General features: G+C 45.5%; 1 protein-coding gene and 1 long non-coding RNA gene across 2 annotated transcripts in view; one reads left to right on the top strand and one right to left on the bottom strand.

Moving 5' to 3' along the window:
* The window catches only part of BAZ1B (bromodomain adjacent to zinc finger domain 1B), a 43,189-nt gene extending 30,172 nt beyond the window's left edge, over positions 1 to 13,017 (bottom strand). Inside the window, exons 1-4 of the mRNA XM_014881485.2 lie at positions 12,857 to 13,017; positions 6,583 to 6,699; positions 4,438 to 4,582; positions 3,416 to 3,614 (exon numbers count right to left, since the gene is read on the bottom strand). Of these exons, the coding sequence (XP_014736971.1) occupies positions 3,416 to 3,614; positions 4,438 to 4,582; positions 6,583 to 6,699; positions 12,857 to 12,969 (574 nt within the window). The 5' untranslated portion in view covers positions 12,970 to 13,017. The remainder of the gene's footprint in view (positions 1 to 3,415; positions 3,615 to 4,437; positions 4,583 to 6,582; positions 6,700 to 12,856) is intronic.
* A 368-nt stretch (positions 13,018 to 13,385) lies between these two features.
* LOC148221525 (uncharacterized) lies at positions 13,386 to 23,187 on the top strand. The gene is made up of 2 exons (XR_015807913.1): positions 13,386 to 13,613; positions 13,758 to 23,187. It is a non-coding gene; the product is annotated as an uncharacterized LOC148221525 (long non-coding RNA).
* Positions 23,188 to 23,227: the final 40 nt, after the last annotated feature.

Consider the following 23,227-nt stretch of genomic DNA (forward strand, 5'->3'; position numbering starts at 1 on the left):
ATTACAGTAAAGAAAAGAAAAAAAAAGGTTAAAAAAATCCAGACCACTACTGATGAGGCATCCTACTTCTGCTATCTGTACAGTGTTTGGTTAAACTAGAACATTAGGAAAATAAACCAAACTGGGTTTTAGAAATAGCCTGAGGATACAGGCTGGGAACAGAGGCCCAGACCAGCTCTGAACTAAGGAGGGAACACCTATCTTCAAGGAATATAAAGGACCATCTTCATTTAAACCCATCTCTCTGCAGACAGTAAGCTGCAACCACCTATGCATAGGTAGAAAATGTCTATAAGATTTACGAAGGGGAGATATAACCCAATCAGTAAATCTGCTTAGGGAACTCCTGCCAACAGCCCTGGCTGCCTCTGCCATACCTTCTTGGAAATAGTTCCATGTCAGGAATCACTGACTTGGTTTTGCCTTAAGAAGAAAGCAATCTCCAAATGATTTTATGTTTGTGGCTACCATAGAATAGTCTGAATTGGAAGGGACCTTAAAGCTCATCTCATTCCACACACACCCTCCACCTTCATTAGATCAGAGACACCTTCTACCAGATCAGCACTCTCCAAGCCCTGCCCAACCTGGCCTTGGACACTTCCAGGGATGAGGCAGCCAGAGCTACTCTGGGCAACCTGTGCCAGGGCCTCACTACTCTCACAGGGAAGAATTTCTTCCTAGGATTCAAAAAAAGCAATAAAGCAAGCTGAGAACAAGAGTAATTATCTACTAAATATATAGAGAACACAAATAGATGTTAACCTAAACCTAAATAAAAATATAGATCTCAGAATCACATAATAGAGCACTGAAACTCCAGCACCATTATACCTAACACAGTATAAACCCAAGTGACCTCTTCTTCTGTGATTTACTTTCTAGACTCCACAAATAGGGATGGCTATATGGAATTCCATCACACAGTTGGATATTTGGGTGACGAATAAGAAATTACTCTCCATTCCATCCTAAAGTCAATTTTAAAAAGCCAACTTCATTTGTTGTTGCATTCTATTATAGTAAAACATACCTCTATCCCTGGAAGAGTTCAAAGCCAGATGGATGGAGCTCTAAGGAAAATTGTCTACTGAAGGTCTACTGTCCATAGCAGGGGGGTTGGAATGAGAGAATCTTTAAGGTCCCTTCCAACACAGCTGATTCTGTGTTCCTAAAGCATCTATGTTGCAGTGTCTCCTGTATTCACTTTATTTTGAATTTTCCAGAGCAGGTTCCAAGTCCAGCTCAAGCTACAGAACCTGCCTTCAGCAGTTCACCATCAGTTTTCAGGACAATCTAGCCTTTCCTTGCTCCTGAAGATTTTCCAGAGTTCATTCCCTAAGCAACTAAAAATATAAAGTCACTTCAGACTGCACAAATGCACAAAAAGCTGGTATAAAGCCTTATCTTTCGCTTCTGAAGTAGAGTAGACTCCTAAGCAGAGAGACTGAAACTATCTTTCTCTGCCCATTTCTCCTCCAACAAAACCAGCAAGTTTGACACAAGTATTAATACAACTGCCAAGCTTTGCTCTGCCCCCTCGTGCACACACAGCTCTTACATCACAGTTATACAGAGCTTGTTACTGCTTCCAATTACTCACTCTAGTGTAGTGACTTCAATCCACATCACGTGGCCACATGTGAACAATATTAGAGAGAAAAAAGTCCAGGTCAGTGTAGCTGGGAGCCCCCCTCCCCCCCACCTCTGTGGATCCAACTCAGCATTTCCTACTTCTCTAGTCTGCTGTGTAACTGTAAGAAATGTTACATAACTATATTAACACACTCTGGAATAATTTGTTTCAATGAAGTTACTATGAACCTATGTTCTGTCATAACCCAGAATATAAAAGCATTAGCAATAAAATATCCTTTTAGTAACAGCATACAGGAACAGGAAAATAATTAAAAGAGTGCATGTTTACTGCTTAGGTTATAACTGCTAGCATCTTGAATTGGAAGATACTGAGGTTCATTTTTTTCCAGAAAGGGGAGGACAGTCCCATCTTACAGAAGTGACTACACACAGGCCAGAATCAACTGAGGGACTGAGACAAGAGCAGGAACCCTCATTCCTGCAGTATCTGACCTTGGAGTGCTGCAGTGGCAATGCCCACAGCTGCTGGAATACCACACACCAATGCACAAAGGATCATGGCAAATTTTTTTAAACACCAAATCCAAAACTGCTACTGTAAATTTGATCACTGAGCATTTTTGAAGTAAAAGGTACTTCCCATGGCTCTTATGTGGCATCTCGAGAGAACCACCATGCAATAAAAAATACATGTATAAATTAAGCATCATTAGCCCCTCTCCAAGCACAATCCGTTTCCAATGATGTGTGTAAGGCCAGATTGCTTCTGAAACACCTTTTTTTTAAACTACCTGATTATACAGACCACTGCAATGAAATGAGAACAGCTCATAACAGTACCCATCAGAAAGAGCTGACAGCTTTTAAGCTCAGACGTAGACCTGGGTGTACCTTCTTTTCCACTCTTGACTTTGCTATTTGCTTGCTGGGCTATTTTCAAAGTTTCCTCTTCCCGACATTAGAGGAGATTACACACACTTTCCTGTATGCTGGAAGTCACTATTTACAAATGCCAACAGTTTATTCATTTATGAGACTTTATTTTAAAGCTCTCCAGGTTAGAACTATGTTGTGGGATAGGGGCTGGTTTGTTTGAAAACACTTTTTGTAATCTGTTTCAAAAAATCTTATCATTCCATTTTAAGAAGTTGCACAGGATAAACTTAATGTGTTTGGCTGGTTTTTTGGTTTTTTTTCCTTTCAACAATACTTCCTCAGAGTCAAGAAAAGCCTTGGACACCACTACCTAGCTCTGCACCATGGAAGAGCATATGAAAGAGGAACAAGCTTTCAAAGGATGCTTTATTTTGAACTCTTAGGAAATAGAAATTATTTTGTCTCAACATATGAAAATTGGAAAGACAATAAACTAAAAATGAAAAAAACCACACTTATTTTTTATAACAACCATGGACAAAGAATTAGAGCTTGTCTCTGACTCCAAAAGAACACACTTTAGAACTAGAGATGATCTCTGGGGCTGAACATCGCAGCAGAACTTTGCAATTCTGAACAAACCTTTGCTGTTGCCCTCATTTTTTTAAAAATACACTTGTTATACTTTAGACATTTATACATTTTGTGCATTGCTTTTTGTATTACACCTTAGAATGACAGCACATCTTCTGCTTTAAATCAGGCAAGAACAGCTGAAAGCCAACAGCATGATGCCCCAAAAATTCACCACTAACAAGGACAACTTTGGATTTTCACCCCATAACACTGTTTAGACATTTACAGCCCAGCCCCAAGACATACATAAACTCCAACACTCACTGCCAGGTGCTACCTACTGCCGTGCTGTCTCTCTACTTACTCATACTATCCCTTCTGTTGTCATCCTCCTTCAGGATAGCTTCCTTCTGGTTGTCCTGGGCTGCCTGGCTGGAGTTCTCCTTGTCACTTGATGGAGAATCACAGGCTCCATCAGATTTCTTTTCTGAGGCCTCTTCATCAGCTTTCTCCAGGGGATGTATTTTCACAACTTTCACAGGCAACATTTTCTCCTTACCAACCTGCACAAAAATATTGGAGAAGACCGAACCTGAACAAGACCGGTGAGCTACTAGGCTTTAACAGTATGAGGAAGGGAAAAAATACCAGCTTAGATGACCTAAAAGCAAAACTCCCAACCCACAGTGTTTTCCAATGCTGCTTCCTCAGCCTAAGGACACAGTATGTGCACAAGGTGCAAGTGTGTTCTCAGCAACCCCAGTTTAGAGACTATGTCCTAAACATTGCTCACATGCAACATTAACTCCTCCACATTTTCAAAAAGTTTTGAGTTTTCACCAGCATTTCCAGATTTGGAGGGAATTTTCAAATCTTTAGGGCCTTTTTAGAGATTTTTAAGCTTTGACTTCAAGCTCCATTTGTTTCAGAATACTGCTCCTTCTGGCAATATGTCAGGTGAAACGATTATGACAGATGATTATTTTTAATTTCTTCTAAAGAAATAATGTATTTATATATAAACAGATCATCACATATTTAAGCAGTATAACAATTTTATCTGTTTCCCATGCACACACATATCAGTAATTTTTCTCTTGCTATTATTTCAGGATCCTGGAACGGTTTGAGTTGGAGGGCCCTTAAAGAGCATCTAGTTCCAAATCCTTGCCATGGATAGGAACATCTTCCACCAGAAGCATGGCTGAACCACAAAACCATTTTCCATCCAAATGCAGGTGCTGTCACTGGGATTCTCCAGAGAATAAATTTTCACATCCTTCTAGTCACTTGAGTAGCTAACATATTCTTCCCATCTCCTGTCTTTAGCTATCTGGAATTAGCCCTATGCAGACGCATGGGATAAAATGGAAAACATATCCTTACCTCAAAGTCACACTCTTCTCCCACTGCGAATTTGGTCATGATCTCCAACCAAGCTGCATCCACCAACTTTTCCAATGACACAGTGTTGTGGTGGACTATTTCCAGGACCAGTTTCTCATACCAGATAGGGAACTCCTCCTTTAAGCTGAGCAAGCACAGAAGTTATTCAGGGAATAAAAGCCCAAATGCAAAGTACCCTCCCATTTCCCAATTCCAGGAATTCCTGTTAACAGCCAGGACAACGTTTGATGCTCCATTAGTATGCAAATATCCAAGAGCTTTTTGCTCCCCTCCCTTCCCTCAGCACTCTCCCAGGTGTTGCTGGCATGAAAATTCCAATTGTCCTGTATCCCAGAAGGAATACTGTAACCACTCAGGAAGAGCAGCACTGAATGTGAACCCTTTCATTATGGTTATTACTGTTTCTCTATTAAACATAGATCAAGATGATGCCATTTTCCTGGGGCTCGTTACTTAAAAATGTTTGTTTCCAGTAACACCACGATTCTGATGAAGATTCAGCATTTCTTTCTCCCTCAACAGGCTGACAGTGCAGTAAAGATAGGGGCAGGTTTACACAATCAAATTATCTTGCCAGAGAAAAGTATCCTGTGTTTCACATGTCATGATCTTCAAACTTCTCCATTCAAAGAAAAGAAAGGACTGTGACATTTACTTCCCTTCTTTCCCTTCTAAAAGCTGACCTCAGGTAGCCGACAATGGCACTAAGGAATACGTTGCATAAAGCCTTCTGGCTAAAAAGTAAAGTCCGTTTCAAGTGGCTATCAGGAGGAAAAAAATTCTCCATTTTTCCAAAGCACTTTCAGCTTCTCAGACTCCAGGATCCGTGGCTGAGAACCCTCAGCTATATGTGCCTCATTACAACTGCCATAAGCAAATTTATCTCTTTAGCAACCTGTCTAAATGAACTTTTTTATCCAGCTTAGTGTTGGGTATTAAAGCAGGCAAACTCCTGGGAAACTTTTCATCCCCTTTCAAAGAGACAAGGACAAAATCTCATTTCAGAGAATCTTTCTCCCCTCTCCCCCCTCCCCACCCCCTTAGAGTGACCATAGCTAAATTTGTTATTGAGAAATTTGAGAAATCTGCCACTTCTATTTCACTGACATTTCTTAATGTTTCCAGAAGAGGTCAATCAACCCAACACAGGTAACCAAAAGAAAGTAGCAGTTAACCACTGGGTTTTGACTCAGGATTTTAAGTTTATGGAGCTATCTCTGCACTGCCCCTGCCCTCTCAAACAAGAACACCGGTCACCCCTCAAAGAAATTAGGACTACTAGCAAATGGGCTTCTTATTTGTGGGCTTTAAGGTTGTGGTTAACCACAAATGATAGTGAATTTCTCCTTAGGAGAAGGCTGTGAACTCTGCTGATGGATCAAAAACATGAGAGAGAATTAGAAAATAGAGAGAGGCAGCAGAAAATTCCACCTCTTAGGTGGACATTCTCCACAGTTTATATCCGGGGGGAAAAAGTCGCAGAAGTCCAAGTCATCAGTTGACAGAATCGAGAAATATGTCACTTGTTTGGCACAATTCCTATGATTTGGTAATCACACAGTAAATTATATATGTTGGTTGAGACAAGGACTTGCATCTTTACAGAAAATTCACTTCTATGACAAGAGCCATGCTGGATCTTATCCAAGGATTCCTGTGGGCTAGAGGAGGTCAGGGCAAGGACTCTTGTTTCAAGTAGAGCAGATTCCCCAAAATCTCACTACAACCTTTTCTTATTTAGTGCAACAACTCCAATGCAGATTTGGAGGAAATAATTACAGGTGTGGACCTGGCTGATCTCAAACGCTTCAACCAACTCTTTATTCTATTGTCACTTTACCTTGTTCAAGATTGGTTATTTTTTCCTCTAAAATATTCCAAATACTCCAGGGGCTTTAAAATACGCCAAGTGCCATTATGCTCAACTATTTTGGTTCAAGTAATACCAAGATACAGCACTAAATAAGTAAATTACCCAATTGCATTAATCTGCTTTCAACTCCAGAATCCTCAGATCTCCTTAAAGCTCCTCACCTCACAAACTAGCCACACACATTCCCAAGCCCACTCTTACACCCCAACACCTAAAGAAAGGCACAAACCCATGTCTCCTCTGGTACTTACAGCTCAGCAACTTCCTGCTCCTCCTCCCAGGCCTCTTTGTGTGTCAGCTGGCTGCTTCCCGTACTCTTGCATGTCCAGATCCGCTCGCTGTATCGCTCTAAACGCGCTTCGTACTCTCTGTACGAGTGGCAGCTCAGGAAAACAGGATTCATGCAGTGGAGAGCACAATCACCATAGCACAAAAATGTAAAATTTAATTCAACTCTTATGACTAGAGTGTACAAAGGCTAAGGAGAGCCTCAGTACAGTCTAATCCTGTGACCACTGTGAGGATGCTGTGCTAAAACCCAATGTGTTGGTGCTTTCTGAGGCCAAAATGCCTGTTCTGCTCATCCTGGCACAGAAGGTTCCACATCACCAATAGCACAGCTGCACTGCACAAGGAGAACACAGATGGCTGAAGGTTCCACAGCATTGCTAATTTACTTTTCAGCTTTTCCAGTCTGATACATTGTAAAACAGCACAATCAATGTCACAGGCACGTGCAGGAAGTACAGCATGGATCGCTGCTAAATTCCCGACAATAACTGTTGTGGCACTGCTACTATGGTGCCTTATGGTGTTGCTACAGATGCAAATTACCAGGCTACCCATCACCCCAATCTTTTGAAAAAAAATAGAAAACAACCTAAACCATTTGAAACTGAAACTCCTAGAAAGGCCATTTTTTCCTTTGGTTTCCAACAAGAGCATCCTTTTGCATTCTGACATAAGTCTCTCTCTCATCAACTACATCACCTACTTCACGGAGTCACAGAATCCCAGAATGGTTTGGGTCAGAAGGGACATTAAAGTCCATCTTGTTCCATCCCCATGTCATGGGCAGGGTCTAGACTAGGTTGCTCCAAGCCCTGTTGCTCCAACCTGGCCTTGAACACTTCCACAGCTTCTCTAGACAACCTGTGCCAGAGGCTTATCATCTGCACAGCAAAGAACTTCTTCCTAATATCTAATCCAAACCTATTCTCTTTTAATTTGAAACCATTCCCATTTGTCCTGTCACTTTGTGCTCTTGTAAAAAGTCCCTCTCTGTCTTTCTTGGTGGCTCCCTTCAGGTGACAACACTCCTGTGTCACGACCTGCCTCGAGGTTATGTTATTCCAGGTGGAATTACATGATTAAAGGGGGCAAGTCACTGGGGTGCAGAGAGCATTAGCCATTCTGCTGTGAGCATCTTTGGCTGCTCTTCCTGCTCCACCTGAGTGGTAATTAATGGTCAGGGTAAACAGGCACAATTATCAGTGTGATGTAAATCCACACCAATTGCCCCGTGATCAAGTTGCCACATGCCTTCTAATGGGAAGTTAAGAGGAGAAATTTTAAAGAGAAGTAAGAAAAGCACCTTTTGCTTCTCCTGCATATGCTCTCCAGTGGCAAAGCCAGCATGAAGCAGAAGGCACACTAGGTACAGCCACAGCTCAGCCCACTGCAGAGTCTTGTGGGAACAGCAGATTGCTCTACACTCTTGCACAGGCAGAGCCACCAGCCACAGCAAAGCACTCGGCGTGTCTCACACATTCTGTCATTCAAGAACATTTTAGTGTGACCAACCTATTTTTTTCCTTTTAAAAGACTTTTTTGTTAGGAACTACAACTTCAGCAAGGCAAATTTCCTTAGATGTTTCCTCACAGCCACAATGTAAAGCATAACAAGGTACAGCAGGTGCATTATGGGTCTTGATGTACAGGTGACTTGCAGACACAGCAAGCGGCACTGTGCAAGGATATTAACCAAGAACAGAGTCAACTTCAGAAGAGTCTGCCACAGTAGTCCCTTTTCCTGGAGCACACTGCAAAACCCAGAAGAAATCCCATAGTCTCCCAGCTTATCCTGCTTGTGGAGTCTCCTGCTCCTCAGCAGAAGAACAGACCTGACAAGTCATCACCCCACTATCATTCTAGCCCTCTGGCCCATTCTTACCCTCTTTAGGGTTTAAAAGATGCTAAATTTTTCATAGAAACAAGAGGTTCTATGGTTCAGGGGCAGGAAGTGTGATCACTGTAGTGGAGCAGAGGCAAGGAAAAATCACAGCTCATAGGGAGCTAATCTGAAAAGCCCCACCAACCAGCCCAGGAGTGTCACTGCAATGCCTGTTGTAGTGATGCTGAGCTAGGAGAGAAAAAAATATAAAAAATAAAACCAAACAAGAAAGCAGGAATCCTCATGAATTTACAGCAACTTGGGACTGGCACAGGTTGCTCAGAGTAGCTGTGGCTGCCCCATCCCTGGGGCCAAGTTGGACAGGTCTTGGAGCAACCTAGTCTAGTGAAAGCTGTCCCTGCCCACGGGACAAGGGAGTGGAACAAGATGAGCTTCAAGATCACTTGCAACCCAAAATATTCTAAGAGTCTATGATTCAATTAATCACTTTAATAACGACTAAGTTGCAACTAATAATAGTATTTATTCCTGTGCCTTTCCCACAAAGAATAGCATTAAAACTAAATCCAATCCTCACAGCAGACAGGAGCTTAAACAGTCATCTCCAGCTTCATCCAGCAATCCCTCTGTATTCTCCCTTGGTTTCCTTCTGTGTATCTGTGGAGTAACTGAATGACACATTTTTTCCCCCCAAACACCATTTCCCGTATCAGTAGGAAGATCCAAGAGACTTCTCCCTATGAATGTTCCCCTCCTTGTACGCACCTATGAGAACACACTTAGCCTCACCATATCAGGACTCACATTTCCCAGACCAACTTGGTATTTAGACAGATATGGCCATTCCCTGTTCAGCTCAGATCTGCCTCTTCCGTGCAATTTAATTCCACCTCCAGCTGGTCAGCTCATCTAACACTAACCCTGGACATACTCCTTACCCAAGGCTCCAGACTTGTCCCACAGTGTTGACCTTGCCTTTGTGCTCTGCCAAGACCTCCAGGTCAGGTCCTGCTTTGAATTCCTGGGGCCAGCACAAAGCCAAAATGCAGGACGATGTTTCTGAAAAGTTTACTATAGCTCAAACTTTCCACTACATAAACACTGTTCTTCCTCTCCACTCAGACTGGAAACAAACCCAAGAAACTTCAAATTTTTCAGCAGCTCTGATCCAGGACTGTAAGTCATCATGCCCCTGGTATGCCATAACCAACCCATCTCTCTACACAGTTGGAGCCTCCACTGCCAAAAATTCCCAACACAGGAATAAATAAAAAAACCCTGGACACAAGCTACTTGTGAACATTGCCCAAAAAGCTATGAATAACATATATATTAAATGAAACCGTTGACTACCCACTGTGTAGCTGTTAATACATCACATCTGTTTGCATCCCACTGCAGATCACCTAATGCTGAAAGGTAGCAAAATTAAACTACAAACAAAATTACAGTAAAAAAAAGGGACCCTTTTAAAGAAAGCTGTTTAGAAGTAACCAAGCTAACCACTGCACAAAACAACTGCTGAGGGAATAAAAAGTTTACTTCTTCCTCAGTTAGTAATTTTTGGGAGAGCACTAGTATCAACTCAAAAAAAGTTTTACTCTATCGGAATTATTTGCATTTATATTAGCCAAGAAGGTAAACTTCCCAGAAAGGTGGGTACATTTATAAGGTGCAGTATACTCCCTGGATGAGTGGCAAAGTTCTTTGGCAATTGGAGAGTGTGACACAATAGTGCCTTGGTGCTGCCAAGGCCATCTTCTAGGTAGAGTTTGTCTGGCCAGTATCACATGCGAGGATGTGAGCAGTAGCCTTTAACCTGTCAAACCGGACCCAACCCCTCTTATTCCTTACTGATACCATACACAAGTATTAACTAAAGAAAGACAGTAGGCTTTTATCCAGAGAGGAGACAATATAGCTTCCCAAAACCATGTACTGGAAGCTGAGGGAAAGCTTTGCCTGGAGTAGCCCAGGCTGGCTGAGCTCTCTGAACCCAGCATCTCTCCTGATCTGGCAGCAGTTTTCCAAACCATGCTGTGGCAGACCCACATGCCCACAGCTGAGCTGACTGTTCACCAGGGTACACACTGTATTTGGAAGTATTTGGAAGACTGCAAATGCTCAGCACCCACTGCACTAGTGACAGGACCATACACATGCAAAGCATTTTCCTGCTCAAGGCAGACCCCACTGAGCTCACGTAGGGATGAGTCTATCCCTGGCTGCCCCATGACATGCCGTCCCCACACCCACACGATTAGAAAGTCCCAAGGCTTTGCCAGGATGCAAATGGCTCTACACAGCACGACTTCTCTTAGAAGGTTTTTGCAGGATTTGGCAGTCAAAAGAAGCTACGTAAAGCTGCAAAGGAAAAAGAGGCCCAAATAAACACCTGAGCTCTGCTGACCAGCTTATTCCACTCCCACTGCTGGCAAACACTTCCACAACACACACCCAAGGGGCAGATGTCTCTTCTCATGCACAGCACCACAGTGTCCATTTTTTGCGCAACCCCCATCTGCAGCAGCTACAAATTGTAACAATAAAAAGCTTTAAGAACTTTTGATGTCTTTCAAATGTCTCACTTGTAGCTGTGCAGTAGAAGAACTTAAATAGTCTTTAGGGAAAGAGATGATCAATAATTTTCCAAGATAGAAAAAAATTTGGGAAAATATATTCTGTCAGGTCTTGGCATAAGTAACACTGAGTAAAGACTCAGGTACCTCCTGGCACACTCTCAGTAGGACCCTTCCCATCTTCCAGAGCCACTCCTCTTCAATGCTATCTAGGATAAATAGAAGTGGCCAAAAAACCCCTCCAAATCTTCCTTGGGTATCATCTCCCTCCACCTCACTGGCTCATTTGCAATTTTCTGTTCCACTTTTGGCCTAGTATATATTATACACAGTCAACAAGGCAAAGCAGAAACCCAGAATTGCTTGGTTTCTCTTTATAGCCTCATGACGTCTGTCTGCCAACATGAACTTTCTAGAACATGCCAGGCTGCCTCCCACAGCACCCCGTGAAGTACTTCCTCCAAGAAAAGAGTATCTCTCCAGAACCTCAGTGCTTGCCTTGGTTTCTTCTTTCCTTCTGATCCTACAGCTAACACCCTCTCCTCTCAGGATGAGAAACTGTCTTTTTTTCCTTAATTTTAATACCACCCAAGTGTCCTCCACCTACTCACTAGATCCACAAGAGCCACCCAACAAAAAGATGCTCTCAGAAGGAGCCCCAGAACTCCTGTGTGCTGCTCCAACAAGGCAGATGACCCTTAAAGATACATCTTCTTTTATAAAAATAGTATTTAGGCTTAAACTCTTTTTGATCACTGATCAATCCTCACAGAGAAAGAACTGCCTGGTCAGGTGGATGACTGAGCTACTTTCAGTTTGTGCACACCAAAAGAGCAGGTTGGCGTCACAGACGGAATGTTTCCATTTGAAACACAGTTAAAAAGCAAGTCTCCAACACTGTACCTAATCTCGTTCCACTGGGCTGAGTGCATTAACCATGCCTACCTGCACTCAAGAGATGCATTTCCTCTTCAAAAGCCACCTAGTCCTTCCTAAGGGCTTCCTCTGCCTGTCCTGCTCACTGCAGAAACAAGACACTTTTCAACACAGGGGGTGTGGAAGTTCTGGAGCCCCTTTGTCTTCCACACTGCCAACATCTCCTTCCTCTATCCATGCATTCCCTCTCACTTAGAGCCCTTCCTTAGTTCTCAACTCAGATCCTAATTTTTATAACACAAACACCAGCACAGCCTTCTGAAGCAGCAAGTCTGCACGTTAGAGCGCCGAGGTCCTGCCCCTTTAGCCTTGCTGCAGACCCAGACAGTTGCTCTGCTGCCGCGCAGCTCTGTCAGTCACCTGCCTGGCCCTCGGCCACTTCCTGCGATCAAGGGCTGTCACACGCAGGGAGGAAAAAAAAAATTAAAAACTGTTTTTTATGCAAAAATAGCCTAGGAAAAGATACGCTCAGAACGAAAGCCTGAGATCCACACAGGAAAGCTGCTGCTGCTGTTTAATTCTCTAGAAATTAAGGACTGCGGAAGCCTCCGGTGCCAGTGTGCTCCTGGCCCGCGGAACCCCAATATCCGCTCCCGCTCCACGAGCACCTGAATTGCTCTCATGGGCCACTTTGAAGGTCCCCGGTCCCCGTTAGCTCCGTTCCTCGCCCGCTCCAGCCACGCGGAGCTGCTGTCCCGCTTCCCCCGCCGGCCTGGAATAGGCTCCAGAACTCCTCAGGGAACAACGACCCCGCTGCAGCGCTTGCCACGCTCTCCTCACGGTCCCGCTGCCCGCCCGGCCCCACCGTCGCTTTGTTCGGCTCCATTGCCCCGGGACCCACCCCAGCCCCCCCCGCGCCCCCGGCGTGGCGGATACTCGCGGGTGCGGAAGGCCTCCTGCGTGTGGGGGATGACGAACCGCTCGCCCAGCTCCCCCGGCGGCAATGGCTTAGCCAGCGGGAACGGCTTGCGGCCGAGTAGCGGCGCCATGATGAGACCCAGCGGGGCCCGGGCAGGACGGTTGAAAAATGGCGGGAGATTCCGCTCCCCCTCACGGCGGGCGGCGGGACCGGCCCCGCGCGCGCGCCCCGACCCTGCCGCCCCGCCCCACAGCACCCACCCCCCGTGCCGCGGCGCCGACAGTCTATTGGCTGGACGCCGGTTCCGCCAGCTGAGGATTGGTCGCGCGGCCGGTCGATCGCGCCGCCTCGCCCCGCCCCGCCGGCGCGGCGGGGTGAGAGGTCGCGTTATGTAAGAGGCGGCGCAGCGCGCGGCTCCATTTTGTGGCCCCCCGTTATTTGCCCTCCCCTCCTTCCGCGCGACAGCCAATCACAGCGCACTGCGCCCCCTCCAGCCCCGCGGCCACCAATCAGAGCGTGTTCCGGCCACCGCCCCTCCTCGCGCCCCTCCGGGTACCGCGGCGGGGCTGCGCGCCGGGCTTTGTCCTCCGCGTCTGGCGCAGGGCATTGTGGGGTTGCTGGGGTTTGTGTAGCGGGCGCCGCCGCCCTCTAAGGAAGCCCCGGGCTAGGCCCGCCGGTGCGGCCTGTCAGCGCTCCCTCGGCGCCACGTCCCTCTGCCATGCGGGGACTCGGAGCGGCAGCTTCGGCGGGCCGGCCTCCGGGGCGGGTGAAGAGGTAGAGGAGGCGGGAGCCCCGGCCTGGGGGCTGCAGGGGCAGTGGGGAGGGAGGCCCGGCCACCCCGTGGGTGCTCCTCCTGGGAATAGAGGAAAGACAAAAATTCGAGAATTATGGATTTATGGTTTTATTTTTTCTTTATAGGAAACGTGTGGAGAGTTTTTGTGGCGTGAACGTTTACCGAGGATTGGAGGGGCAGCAACTCGAGCACTGCCTGGCTAAAGCAGTCAAAGCAGAAGCTGTGATCTCACGCATCTTTCCCAGGGATTGGGAAAGCAGATTTGTGTTTAATGTGCAAATATATTCTAGGGATCCTGAGTTTGTTCTGTTCTGTCCTAGTGAGGACTAGGTCTGCTTTATACAGCCCTGTTGTGGCTGCTTCAGGATGAGAAGCAGCAGCCCTGAGAAGCTGCTTAGAATCACAGAATTCCAGAATGGTTTGGGTTGGAAGGGACCTTGTTCCAACCCCTTCCATGGGCAGGGACACCTTCCACTACACCAGGTTGCTCCAAGCCCTGTCCAGCCTGGCTTTGGACGCTTCTAGGGATGGAGTAGCCACAGCTTCTCTGGGCACCCTGTGCCAGAACCTCACCATTCTCACAGGGAATAATTTTTTCCTGATACCCAGTCTAACCATGCCCTGTGTCAGGCAGATGGATACTCAGATTTCCCCCTGCATGTGGAAAGCTATTTATGCTGGGTGATTTAACCCAAGGGGATGTATGAACTGGGATCAGTTCTGCTCTGGAGCAACAGAATTAATGGTGTCATTCATTTCTCTAGAAGACAGGAGAGTAACTGCATCTTAAACAGTATTCTCCAGGTTGCAGATGTAATCATCAGATTATTGTTGTGTGTTTACTAGATTGCATTATAGGAATGAGGATCCCATCATTTCTGCTAGTGAAGTATTAAAAGCATTTAACTTCCCTGAGGGAACACTCATTTGACAGGTTGTGTAATTCTGGGAAGAAGTTTGTGCTGTGAGTGTCCCTGGAACACAGCAGTTGCATAATGGAGCACAGAGCACAGTGTCTGCTGGAATCGGAAATCTGTATGTTTCACAGCATTGTAAACAGGCAGGAAAGAAGGGTAATGCTGTAACATACGTGTTCACTCTTACATTATTGTTGGTGGTAGTGGTAGTATTCTGCAATGGATCAGGTTCCCAGTGAAGTTATGCCCCATCCCTGGAAGTGTCCAAGGCTAGGCTGGACAGGGCTTGGAGCAACCTGGTCTAGTGATAGGTGTCACTGTCCATGATTTGGATGGACCAAGATGATCTTTAAGGTCTCTTCCATCCCATCCCATCCCATCCCATCCCATCCCATCCCATCCCATCCCATGATTCTATGATTCTGTTTAGTACCAGAACAGATATGTAATGCCATAAATCCATCAGTGAGTGTAAGAATGGTTGTTGAGGATTCCCATTACCCCTCTAAGGTGCTGTAGGAGTTGCTTGAAAGCACAGTTAGCTCACAGCCAGTGAAAAAGATTCTTGTGGTACTTACTGAGCTTGACTTCATTGCATGTTATTTTGTTAGAAATTAGAAATTTTGTTAGTACCTAAGCTGAGATTAGAGCACCTGAGCTGAAATTCTATGTGCTGTATGTCTCCCTCTCTGGCTTACAGGGCAAAGTGGGGAGGAAAAGGAAAACTGGAGTGTAATGAACCTAGGGAGAATGGGGAGCAGACACAGACCTGTGTAGCAGCATAATTTGGGAAGAACATGCTTAGCTGAAAGGCGTGTTGAGTGAATACGGCTACTCTGTAGCTCTGACACTGGGGCAGGTACAGGGCTTGTCCTTGGGCAGGGGAGCCATAGGCAAGACGGGGAGCTGAGGGAGGCAGGACCACAGGGAGGGATGGAAGGGTGAGCTGCCTGTCCCTGCACATCCACCGTCGAGCCATGTGCCTGTTCCTCCGTAGCAAACCATTGGGATCTGAGGCATGGCGACCCTCTGGTGTCGATACAGGACTGGTAAAGGTCTGGTGTCCCCCAGTCATTTTTCAGGCTGGGAAATCGTGTGTAGTTCCTGGCACAGGTTAAATACACACTCACTAGAGAGTTCTTCATTGACCCTACAGCTGCTTGCTGAGGTACCCAAAGGTTGGGTTTATCTTCATGGGCAGTACCTGCCTGTTGCAGCAGCTTCTCAGCCTCTAGAGCTCTGAATTACTTCAGGGTAGTTTTCCGAGGCTGTTGTATACCGTCTCCCAGTGCCCAGGAGATGGCAGTCCTGCATTTGGACAGTGTGTGCAGCTGGAGACAGACGCACCAGAGGTTGCTTGAAGAGGAAAATCCAGTCATGGGCTGCCTGTTTGGCTCTACTGGGGAGGGAAGTGGCCACATTTGCAGGGTCTGGTGATCTGTCCTGTTCTGGGAGATACCAAAGCTGGGGTGGTGAGCTGTGAGAACAGTCTCTGCTCAGCAGGCAGGCGTTCCTGGTGCATATTGATGGTGCAAAGTCCAGCAATATATTGGTTATGTCACTGTTAGGTAGTTATCACCAGAGAGAACCTGGAGATGTGAGGTCCATGGAGCTGCAGCTCCTCCATGTGTGAAGGCTTGAATCACAGCCAGATGAAAGCACCCTTGTGAGGATGGAGCCCAGATGAAGCCTTGCCACTGGCTGCCTCTTCTCAGCCATGGCTTGTGCCTTTAGCATTCCAGCAGGGAGCATATGATGGAAATTGCCATTGGACCCCCTGCTCCTCCCTTACAGCCCTCAACTGCTCTTGCCCTTCCTTTCAATCCTCACCCTCCCTTGCCTTCATCAGCAGTGTACATAGAGGAAATAGAAGCATTTGGACTCATGTAAAATAATCTTCCATTCCTGTTAAACACTGGTGGAACTAAGGGGATTTACCTGAGCAAATGAGTTGAATACAGTTAGGAGATGAAGCTGCATCCCTGGGGATGTTCTCAGATTTTCCCTCTTCAGAAACAAAAGCAGATTTTCAAGTTTGGTATATGCATGTTTAGAAAGTGAGACTGCGTTGGTGACCCAGAGGAGTGAGGAGCTGGTGAGTGGTGGGAGAGGTGACACATGAGTCTGTCTAGGCTGGCCATACTGCTGCAGGGCTCTTGTCCCGGCTTGCCTGGCCTGAGGGCACCTGAGGAAGTGCTGCATTGATGCTGTTCCTAGCCGCTTCCAAACACACTAGGAGGTGTTTGACCTGGTGGTTTGCAAACCCTTTCTCTGGGTCATGGACTTTCTCTGTACTGACACAGGAGAGAGTCAATGTGCCTAATCTCTGGGGACAGCATCCTGCTGATCTGTCAGCTGTTCTTGGGATCTGTGCTTGAAAACTGTTTCCTGTTGTGTTCTACACCCTCAAGCAATTTCTCAGTTTTCTCATCCTTCCCATGGCAATCCAGACTTCCCAGTTACCCCATACTGCTTCTCTGGGCTGATGAACCAGCAGAAGCCAACTCTGCCCCAAGTGCTCCAAGGTCAGTTTGATCCTAAATGTGACTTTGGCCATGTGGGTCGTAGCATGCCTCTCCCATCGCCCCAGGTAGCTGCCAGGATCCAAAATCAGGGATTGCCCTCACCCCAGTGCCTGCTGGACTACACAGTGCTAGACTCAATGCCAGCTGTCTGGACATTGTGCTGACAAGAGCCTTCATAAGTAACACAGGACTTGGGAGCAGGACACAGCTATGGGTGGGTTGCCAAGGCTGCCACCCTGCTGTCCCAACTGATGTCCCCGGAGGGGAGCTCCCGCAGGGCTTTGCATTTGGAGCTGCAAGCAGCCTTGTGTCTTTCAGAGAAAAAAGAGAGAGCTGATTAATCCTGGAGGAGCTGGAAGATTCACAGAGAGGAGACTTCAGAGTGGATTTAGTTAGAAATGGCCCAGATATATCAAACCATCTCCTGCAGAAAGCCATACTCCGTTACTGCTTCTATGTGCAGGACAGCTGACAGTACTTTTTCTACTAGAAACCTGATGCTGCTTTGATATATTCCGAGGAGACTGTGATAAAGTTTCTGACACTATTTTCCTTGATTGATTTCACTCAATCACTTCCAATAGAGCTGGCTGCCTGCCTGATGCTGAGGTTACATTGTGTCCCTGCCAGGCAGGCAGGTTCCTGCTCGGGTGGGCAGAGCAGCACACGAGGACCTCCCGGGGTGGGAAAACAACAGGCTTCCAGGGAATGTCCCCAAACATCCCCAGCATTACTGACCTCCCAGTGAGGCAGCAAGCACTGCCCAGGTCGTGGCTTGTAGCACACACTACAGCTGCAGATTCCATGGGACATCTGCAGATGCTCTTTCTCTTTGCTGCTGGTGATGACATCCCCAGGTGTCTCTGAGTCAACTCTCCTGCTGCAGCCTGGAGTTAATCCAGAGCTAGATGGAATCTTGTTCCTTTCTAACATCAGTGAACATTTGAACTGGACCAGAAAGCTCTGGCTTTACCTGTGAGCCTGAAGCATGTGTTTCGGCTGGTGGTCTTGCTGAGGCAGTACGTGGCCATCCCAGGTGCAAATATACATCTTTTTATATATTTTTGGTCACAGTTTCACAATCAAAGCCTGTTCTGGTTTAGGGCAAATTTGGGAGGAAACTTTCAAAGGGGTCTCTCTAGAAAGCAGATTCAAGCAGCCCGTCCCCCTACTGGTTCAGGAAAAGATTTCCTTGGAGAAAAGTGGAAAAAAACTGTTTATTTAACAAGCAAAATGTTCACAAGCATAAAAAATTTAATAATATTAAACAATAAAACCTCTTGCTATTCTGAAGAGATGGCAATTCCACAAAGTCCTTTTTGTGGGTTGTAACTGTTTGCTCAGTCTCTTATCTGTCTCTCCTGCACTGGAAAATGCTGTGTCCCAGGCCCCAGTGGGCCACAGGTGTGAGCTCCTGGCATTTTTCTGGGTTTTCAGTCCAGAGCAGGGCCGATCAGTTCCAAGAAAAAGAAAAGCCACAGTCTGAGGAATTTGTCTGCCTCAGCTAGCTAAAATAAAACTAACTAAAAAGTACAGGAGAGCTCTCTCCTGCTGTCCATGCTGCAGATAACACAGTCTGTGAGAAGGCAGGGAAGCAAGTGCAGTTTCTGAAAACAAATAATGCTTCTTTTCCCACTCCTTGCTCTCAGAACCAGTCTTAAAGCTGCAGAACTTAATATCCAGCATAAACAGAACAGACAATTGGGGATTATAAAGCATTATAAAGTCACCCTAGGACAAGCCAGTGTTATGAATGGTTTTCTATTTTTCCAATTAAACAAACAACAAAGATTAAAAGTAACAACAAATTTTTAATAGTAACAACTACAAATGAATACAATCAGAAGTATTAAAGATGATTACAAAAATTATTGAAACTAAATACTATCGAAGTAAAGTATTATAGTTGTATAATTTGGGATGGATAAAATTTGAGAGTAAGTGTTTTAGTATAATTGAGGCTCGTATAAAGCATAAGCAAAACCGACCGGGGGTACGGCGAGGGGCCTGCCCTTCCTCTCCTACCAAAGCATTTGGGCTAACAATCCCACTTACATACTGCAGGCTACAAAAGTTTCTAGGAAGCTCCTCCTAGTTTCTATTCCTAAAATCTACGTAACTATACTGCACGGCGCATGCTCTACTAATGGGTTAGGGGGTCTCTCATCCTTTTGAGGGTCTTATTTCCGGTGAAGGCTCATCATCTTCATCAGTGACCGAGGTGTGACCTGCAGGTAGCGCAGGCGCCCTGTGTGACTGAGCAGATGTTTTCCATAACATGACTCTAATTAAGTCCCATGCTTGGAATCATTCCATTTTTGACAGCTTCAAGGTTGAAGCTGTATTTCTAGATGTTGCTTATCAGACCTCCGTCCTTCTACTATTCTTACCTGACTTTCTTCTAACCTCCGTCTTCGACTCCCAACATCTGGAAGATGTCTTTTATCCTGTCTCACCCATCTCCCCCCCCTTTCACTCAGTAACAGTAGTCTTCTATTGATCTAAATACAATTTTGCTAATATAGTTACAATTTAATTAGCACGAATCACATTTATCACACCAGTAATGCCATTCCTGTTAGCACATTTTGGTAGCTCCTGAGTCAAGGGTTCTGGACTGGCGCTGCAGCACAGGCAGTTGCACCAAGAGTGTGTGACAGCCAAACCCTACTCAACAGTTCAACTCCAATCCTCCCAAATTCCTGGTAGGAAACACCTGCTCGCAGCTGCACGTCTTCAAGGGGAAATCCTGCCTTGCATCAGTTACAGCCACGGGGCATCCTGCATGTGCTGGAAGCTCCTTTGTACCCATATGGGCAAAAAGTAGAGTGCTGTAGGCTTCTGAGCCTAGAAGTGGCCTTTGCATCTGCACCTTCCCTTTGGTACCCAACGATCCCTTTGGGAAAGGGTCCTCTCCTCTCTCTTTGCTGTCTTCTACATGGTGAAAAATTGCTCTGGCCTAAAACCAGCATTTTTTTAGGCTGGGGAATGGGCAGGGAAGCTCCTTCACATACACTATGTTTCCGTGACTGGGGAATTGAGAGACGCCAGAGACACCTATCCAGGAGCCCAGTTCCACAGCTCTCCCTGCAGCACTCAGTGCTGGTCAAAGGGAGACAATGTCAAGCTGCTATTCCATCAGTTTTCCCTTTTTGGGGAAGCTTGGTGACCCCAGCTGAGGGACATGGTGCCTCCTCCTGGCATGGTGTCCCAGGTTGCTGCTAAAGAATTGCTTCAGGTTCCCCAGGAACCAGAGCCTCTCCTAGGCCACCCATCACTTCTTGTCGCTGCAGGACCATGGGGCTGGACCACAACGCTATTGAATTCCTCCTGAGGAAAGTTTAGAGAGGACCTGCAGGCTCTTCCCTGTGTGGGAAACTGGAAAGGGCAGTAATTGCTGCTATTGTAGCTATCTGAGACCTGCCAAGCCTACAGCCATAGACAAATTATTAGGACAGGGTAGGAAGAAAAGTCACTTTGTTGCCTAACACCTGGGAAGGTATTTCATGAGACAAGTAGCCTTGACCTCAAAATATTTCCAAGCTCTCAGCAGAGGGAAGAGGATGCTGTTGTCGAGTGTTGCAGTGCTGCAAAACAAATGCTGTTCTGCTGAGCTGATGAGTCCTGGAATCCGCGTTGCTATGGGGCTGCACTCACCACGAGTGCATATGGAAAACTCACTGGCTTGAAAGTAAAAGTGTGTTAGAAGTGCCTGTTTGGAAGATGTCTCCAGGATGATGGGATCATCTTGTTTTTTCCTTCCTTGGGTTTGGAATGACAAAGATTCATCTGGAGAACTTGATTTTACCACTAATAGTGGCAAACTCGAATGTCCTTGTGTTTCATCTCTGAGTCCCTGCAGTGACTTTGTGCTTTCTGTGCCAAGGGGTGACATCACAAACCTGGCCAGGTGCAGGTAGAGATCAATGATGTCCAGATGTTGACGACACCAGATAAGTAACAAAGCTTATCACAGTGCTTACATATGCATATAAGGGAGAAAAATTGATAGATTTAGAGAACTTGGCTAACATTTTTAATTTAACTCCTCTTAAACTGGAACTGACTGAAGTGTCTCTGTATGTTGTTGTTAAGGTGAGAGGGGGGAGGAGGGAGTGGTCTGAAGATCTTATTCTGAATCTATTATTTTCTTTGTGTTGTTAATAAAGTTTTTTTTTACCCTTTTAAGTTTTAGGCCTGCCTTGCTTTTGCTCCTAGTTCTATCTCACAACAAAAAATGAATATATTAAAATCAGCAAGCCTAAACGATAACAGTTTCTTAAAGCTGAGATCACATAAAGTGGATGGGCTGTTACACCAGCAAATCAGGTTGTTGTCCCACCCCTGATCCTCCGGGAGCTGGCTCAGAGAGAACATGAAAACACATATTTCAGGGTTGAAAATCTGGAACATCTGAAAAAAGGTAGTAATAGGAAAAGGGATGACTGACATTGTACAATCAATAGTGAGTAAATGTGAAATCGGCTGTAAAAACAACCCCGACACAAGGAAAGGAGTAACAAAGTAAGGAGTGACGAAGGCAGGGGATCTTCCTGGAGATTACTGGCAATTAGATTTAGATAATTAGAGTTACAACACAGAGAGGGATACTGGTACATACTGGTATTAGCTGACACCTTCAGTGGACGGCTGGAAGCTTACCCCTGTCACACTAGCACAGCCAAGGTAGCGGTGAAAGTTCTGCTCAATCATGTAATTCCGAGGTTCGGGGTTCCCTTGGGGATGTCCTCAGATAGGGGACCACACTTTGTTGCTACAGTGGTTAAAGAAGTTAGTTGGATTTTGGGAATTACTTGGGATCTGCACACACCTTACAGACCCCAAGCGAGTGGTAAAGTTGAACGTGTGAATGGGTCTCTCAAAACACAAATAAGCAAAAATTGTAAGGAAACATCCATGACATTGGTTCAAGCCTTGCCTAAAGCTTTACTGAGAATCCGCATACGAGCCGAGGTGGAGGGATAGCATCAGTCCCTATAAAATACTGTATGGCAGCCATATCAAATTCTACACATTCCTGGTGAAATTCACATGAAGGGGAAACTTGATTTACAGAGATATCTAATGGCTTTAGGTTCCACTTTGCAGAAGCTCCAGAATTACATCGTGTTATGCAGACCTATAGGACTGGACACACCTGCACATCCCTTCCAGCCTGGAGACTGGGTCTGTGTGAAGTGGTGGGACAGTGATCCCCTACAAACCAAGTGGAGAGGACCATTCCAAATCCTGCTGACCAACCTCACTACAGTCAAAGTTGCTGGCAAAGGACCCTACATTCACTACTCCAGAGTTTAGAAAGCTTCTGCTCCTGAAACAACTGTAAAAACAGAGACTGATGCAGATGAAAACATGCTTTAAATGATTCCTCTTCTGTGTCTAAAGAGCTATTCATGATAATCATTATTTTTCTTCACATGATAGCCAACTGTGCAAGACACTACTACTGTTAGATATTTATTACTGTTCATTGTTGTTTATTGTTGTTATTGTTAGTTAACTACTGTTAGATACTTACCTACTTACTGTTAGATATGTACTGTCATTAGATACTTATCCATTGTTAGATATTTATTTACTATTAGATCGTTATCTGTTGTTAGTTGCTTACTATTGTTAGATACTTATCTGTTATTAAATACCTATTATTAGTAGATCTTTGGAATAGAAACTTGACAAGGTAAAGGTCTTGTCAAGCCTCTAAAGGGGGAAAATGATGCCTTGAGTTTTAGCTTTTATATTTTTCAGAATCTCTGCTGCTTAGTGTGTAACTCTTCATATTAAATGTAAGTAAGTTCTCTTCACAGGGGAGTCAGACAAAACAATTCCTTTTTAGCTGGAGAATTGAGGACAACCAGTACCCAAAAAGCAGAAATAACAGCGAGGGAAAGGGGGCAAGCCAGGGGGCTGAGACTTCATAGCCTGGGGCTGTGGGTGGATCATTGACTCCAATGTGTAGATGAACCAAAACTTATAAAAGTGTAAAGACTTGTGACCAGGATCCATCTTGGATTTGATTTGGGTATAGCCACGGCCGGGCTCTTGCACTGCCCAAGGTGTATCCTTTCAATAAATACCTGTTTTATCCCTTTTGCCCTGTCTAGTCTCTGTTCCAGGTCAGCCTTTCCAGGC

Source organism: Sturnus vulgaris, chromosome 21 (assembly GCF_052056855.1).
Source record: "Sturnus vulgaris isolate bStuVul1 chromosome 21, bStuVul1.hap1, whole genome shotgun sequence".
Lineage (NCBI taxonomy): Eukaryota > Metazoa > Chordata > Aves > Passeriformes > Sturnidae > Sturnus > Sturnus vulgaris.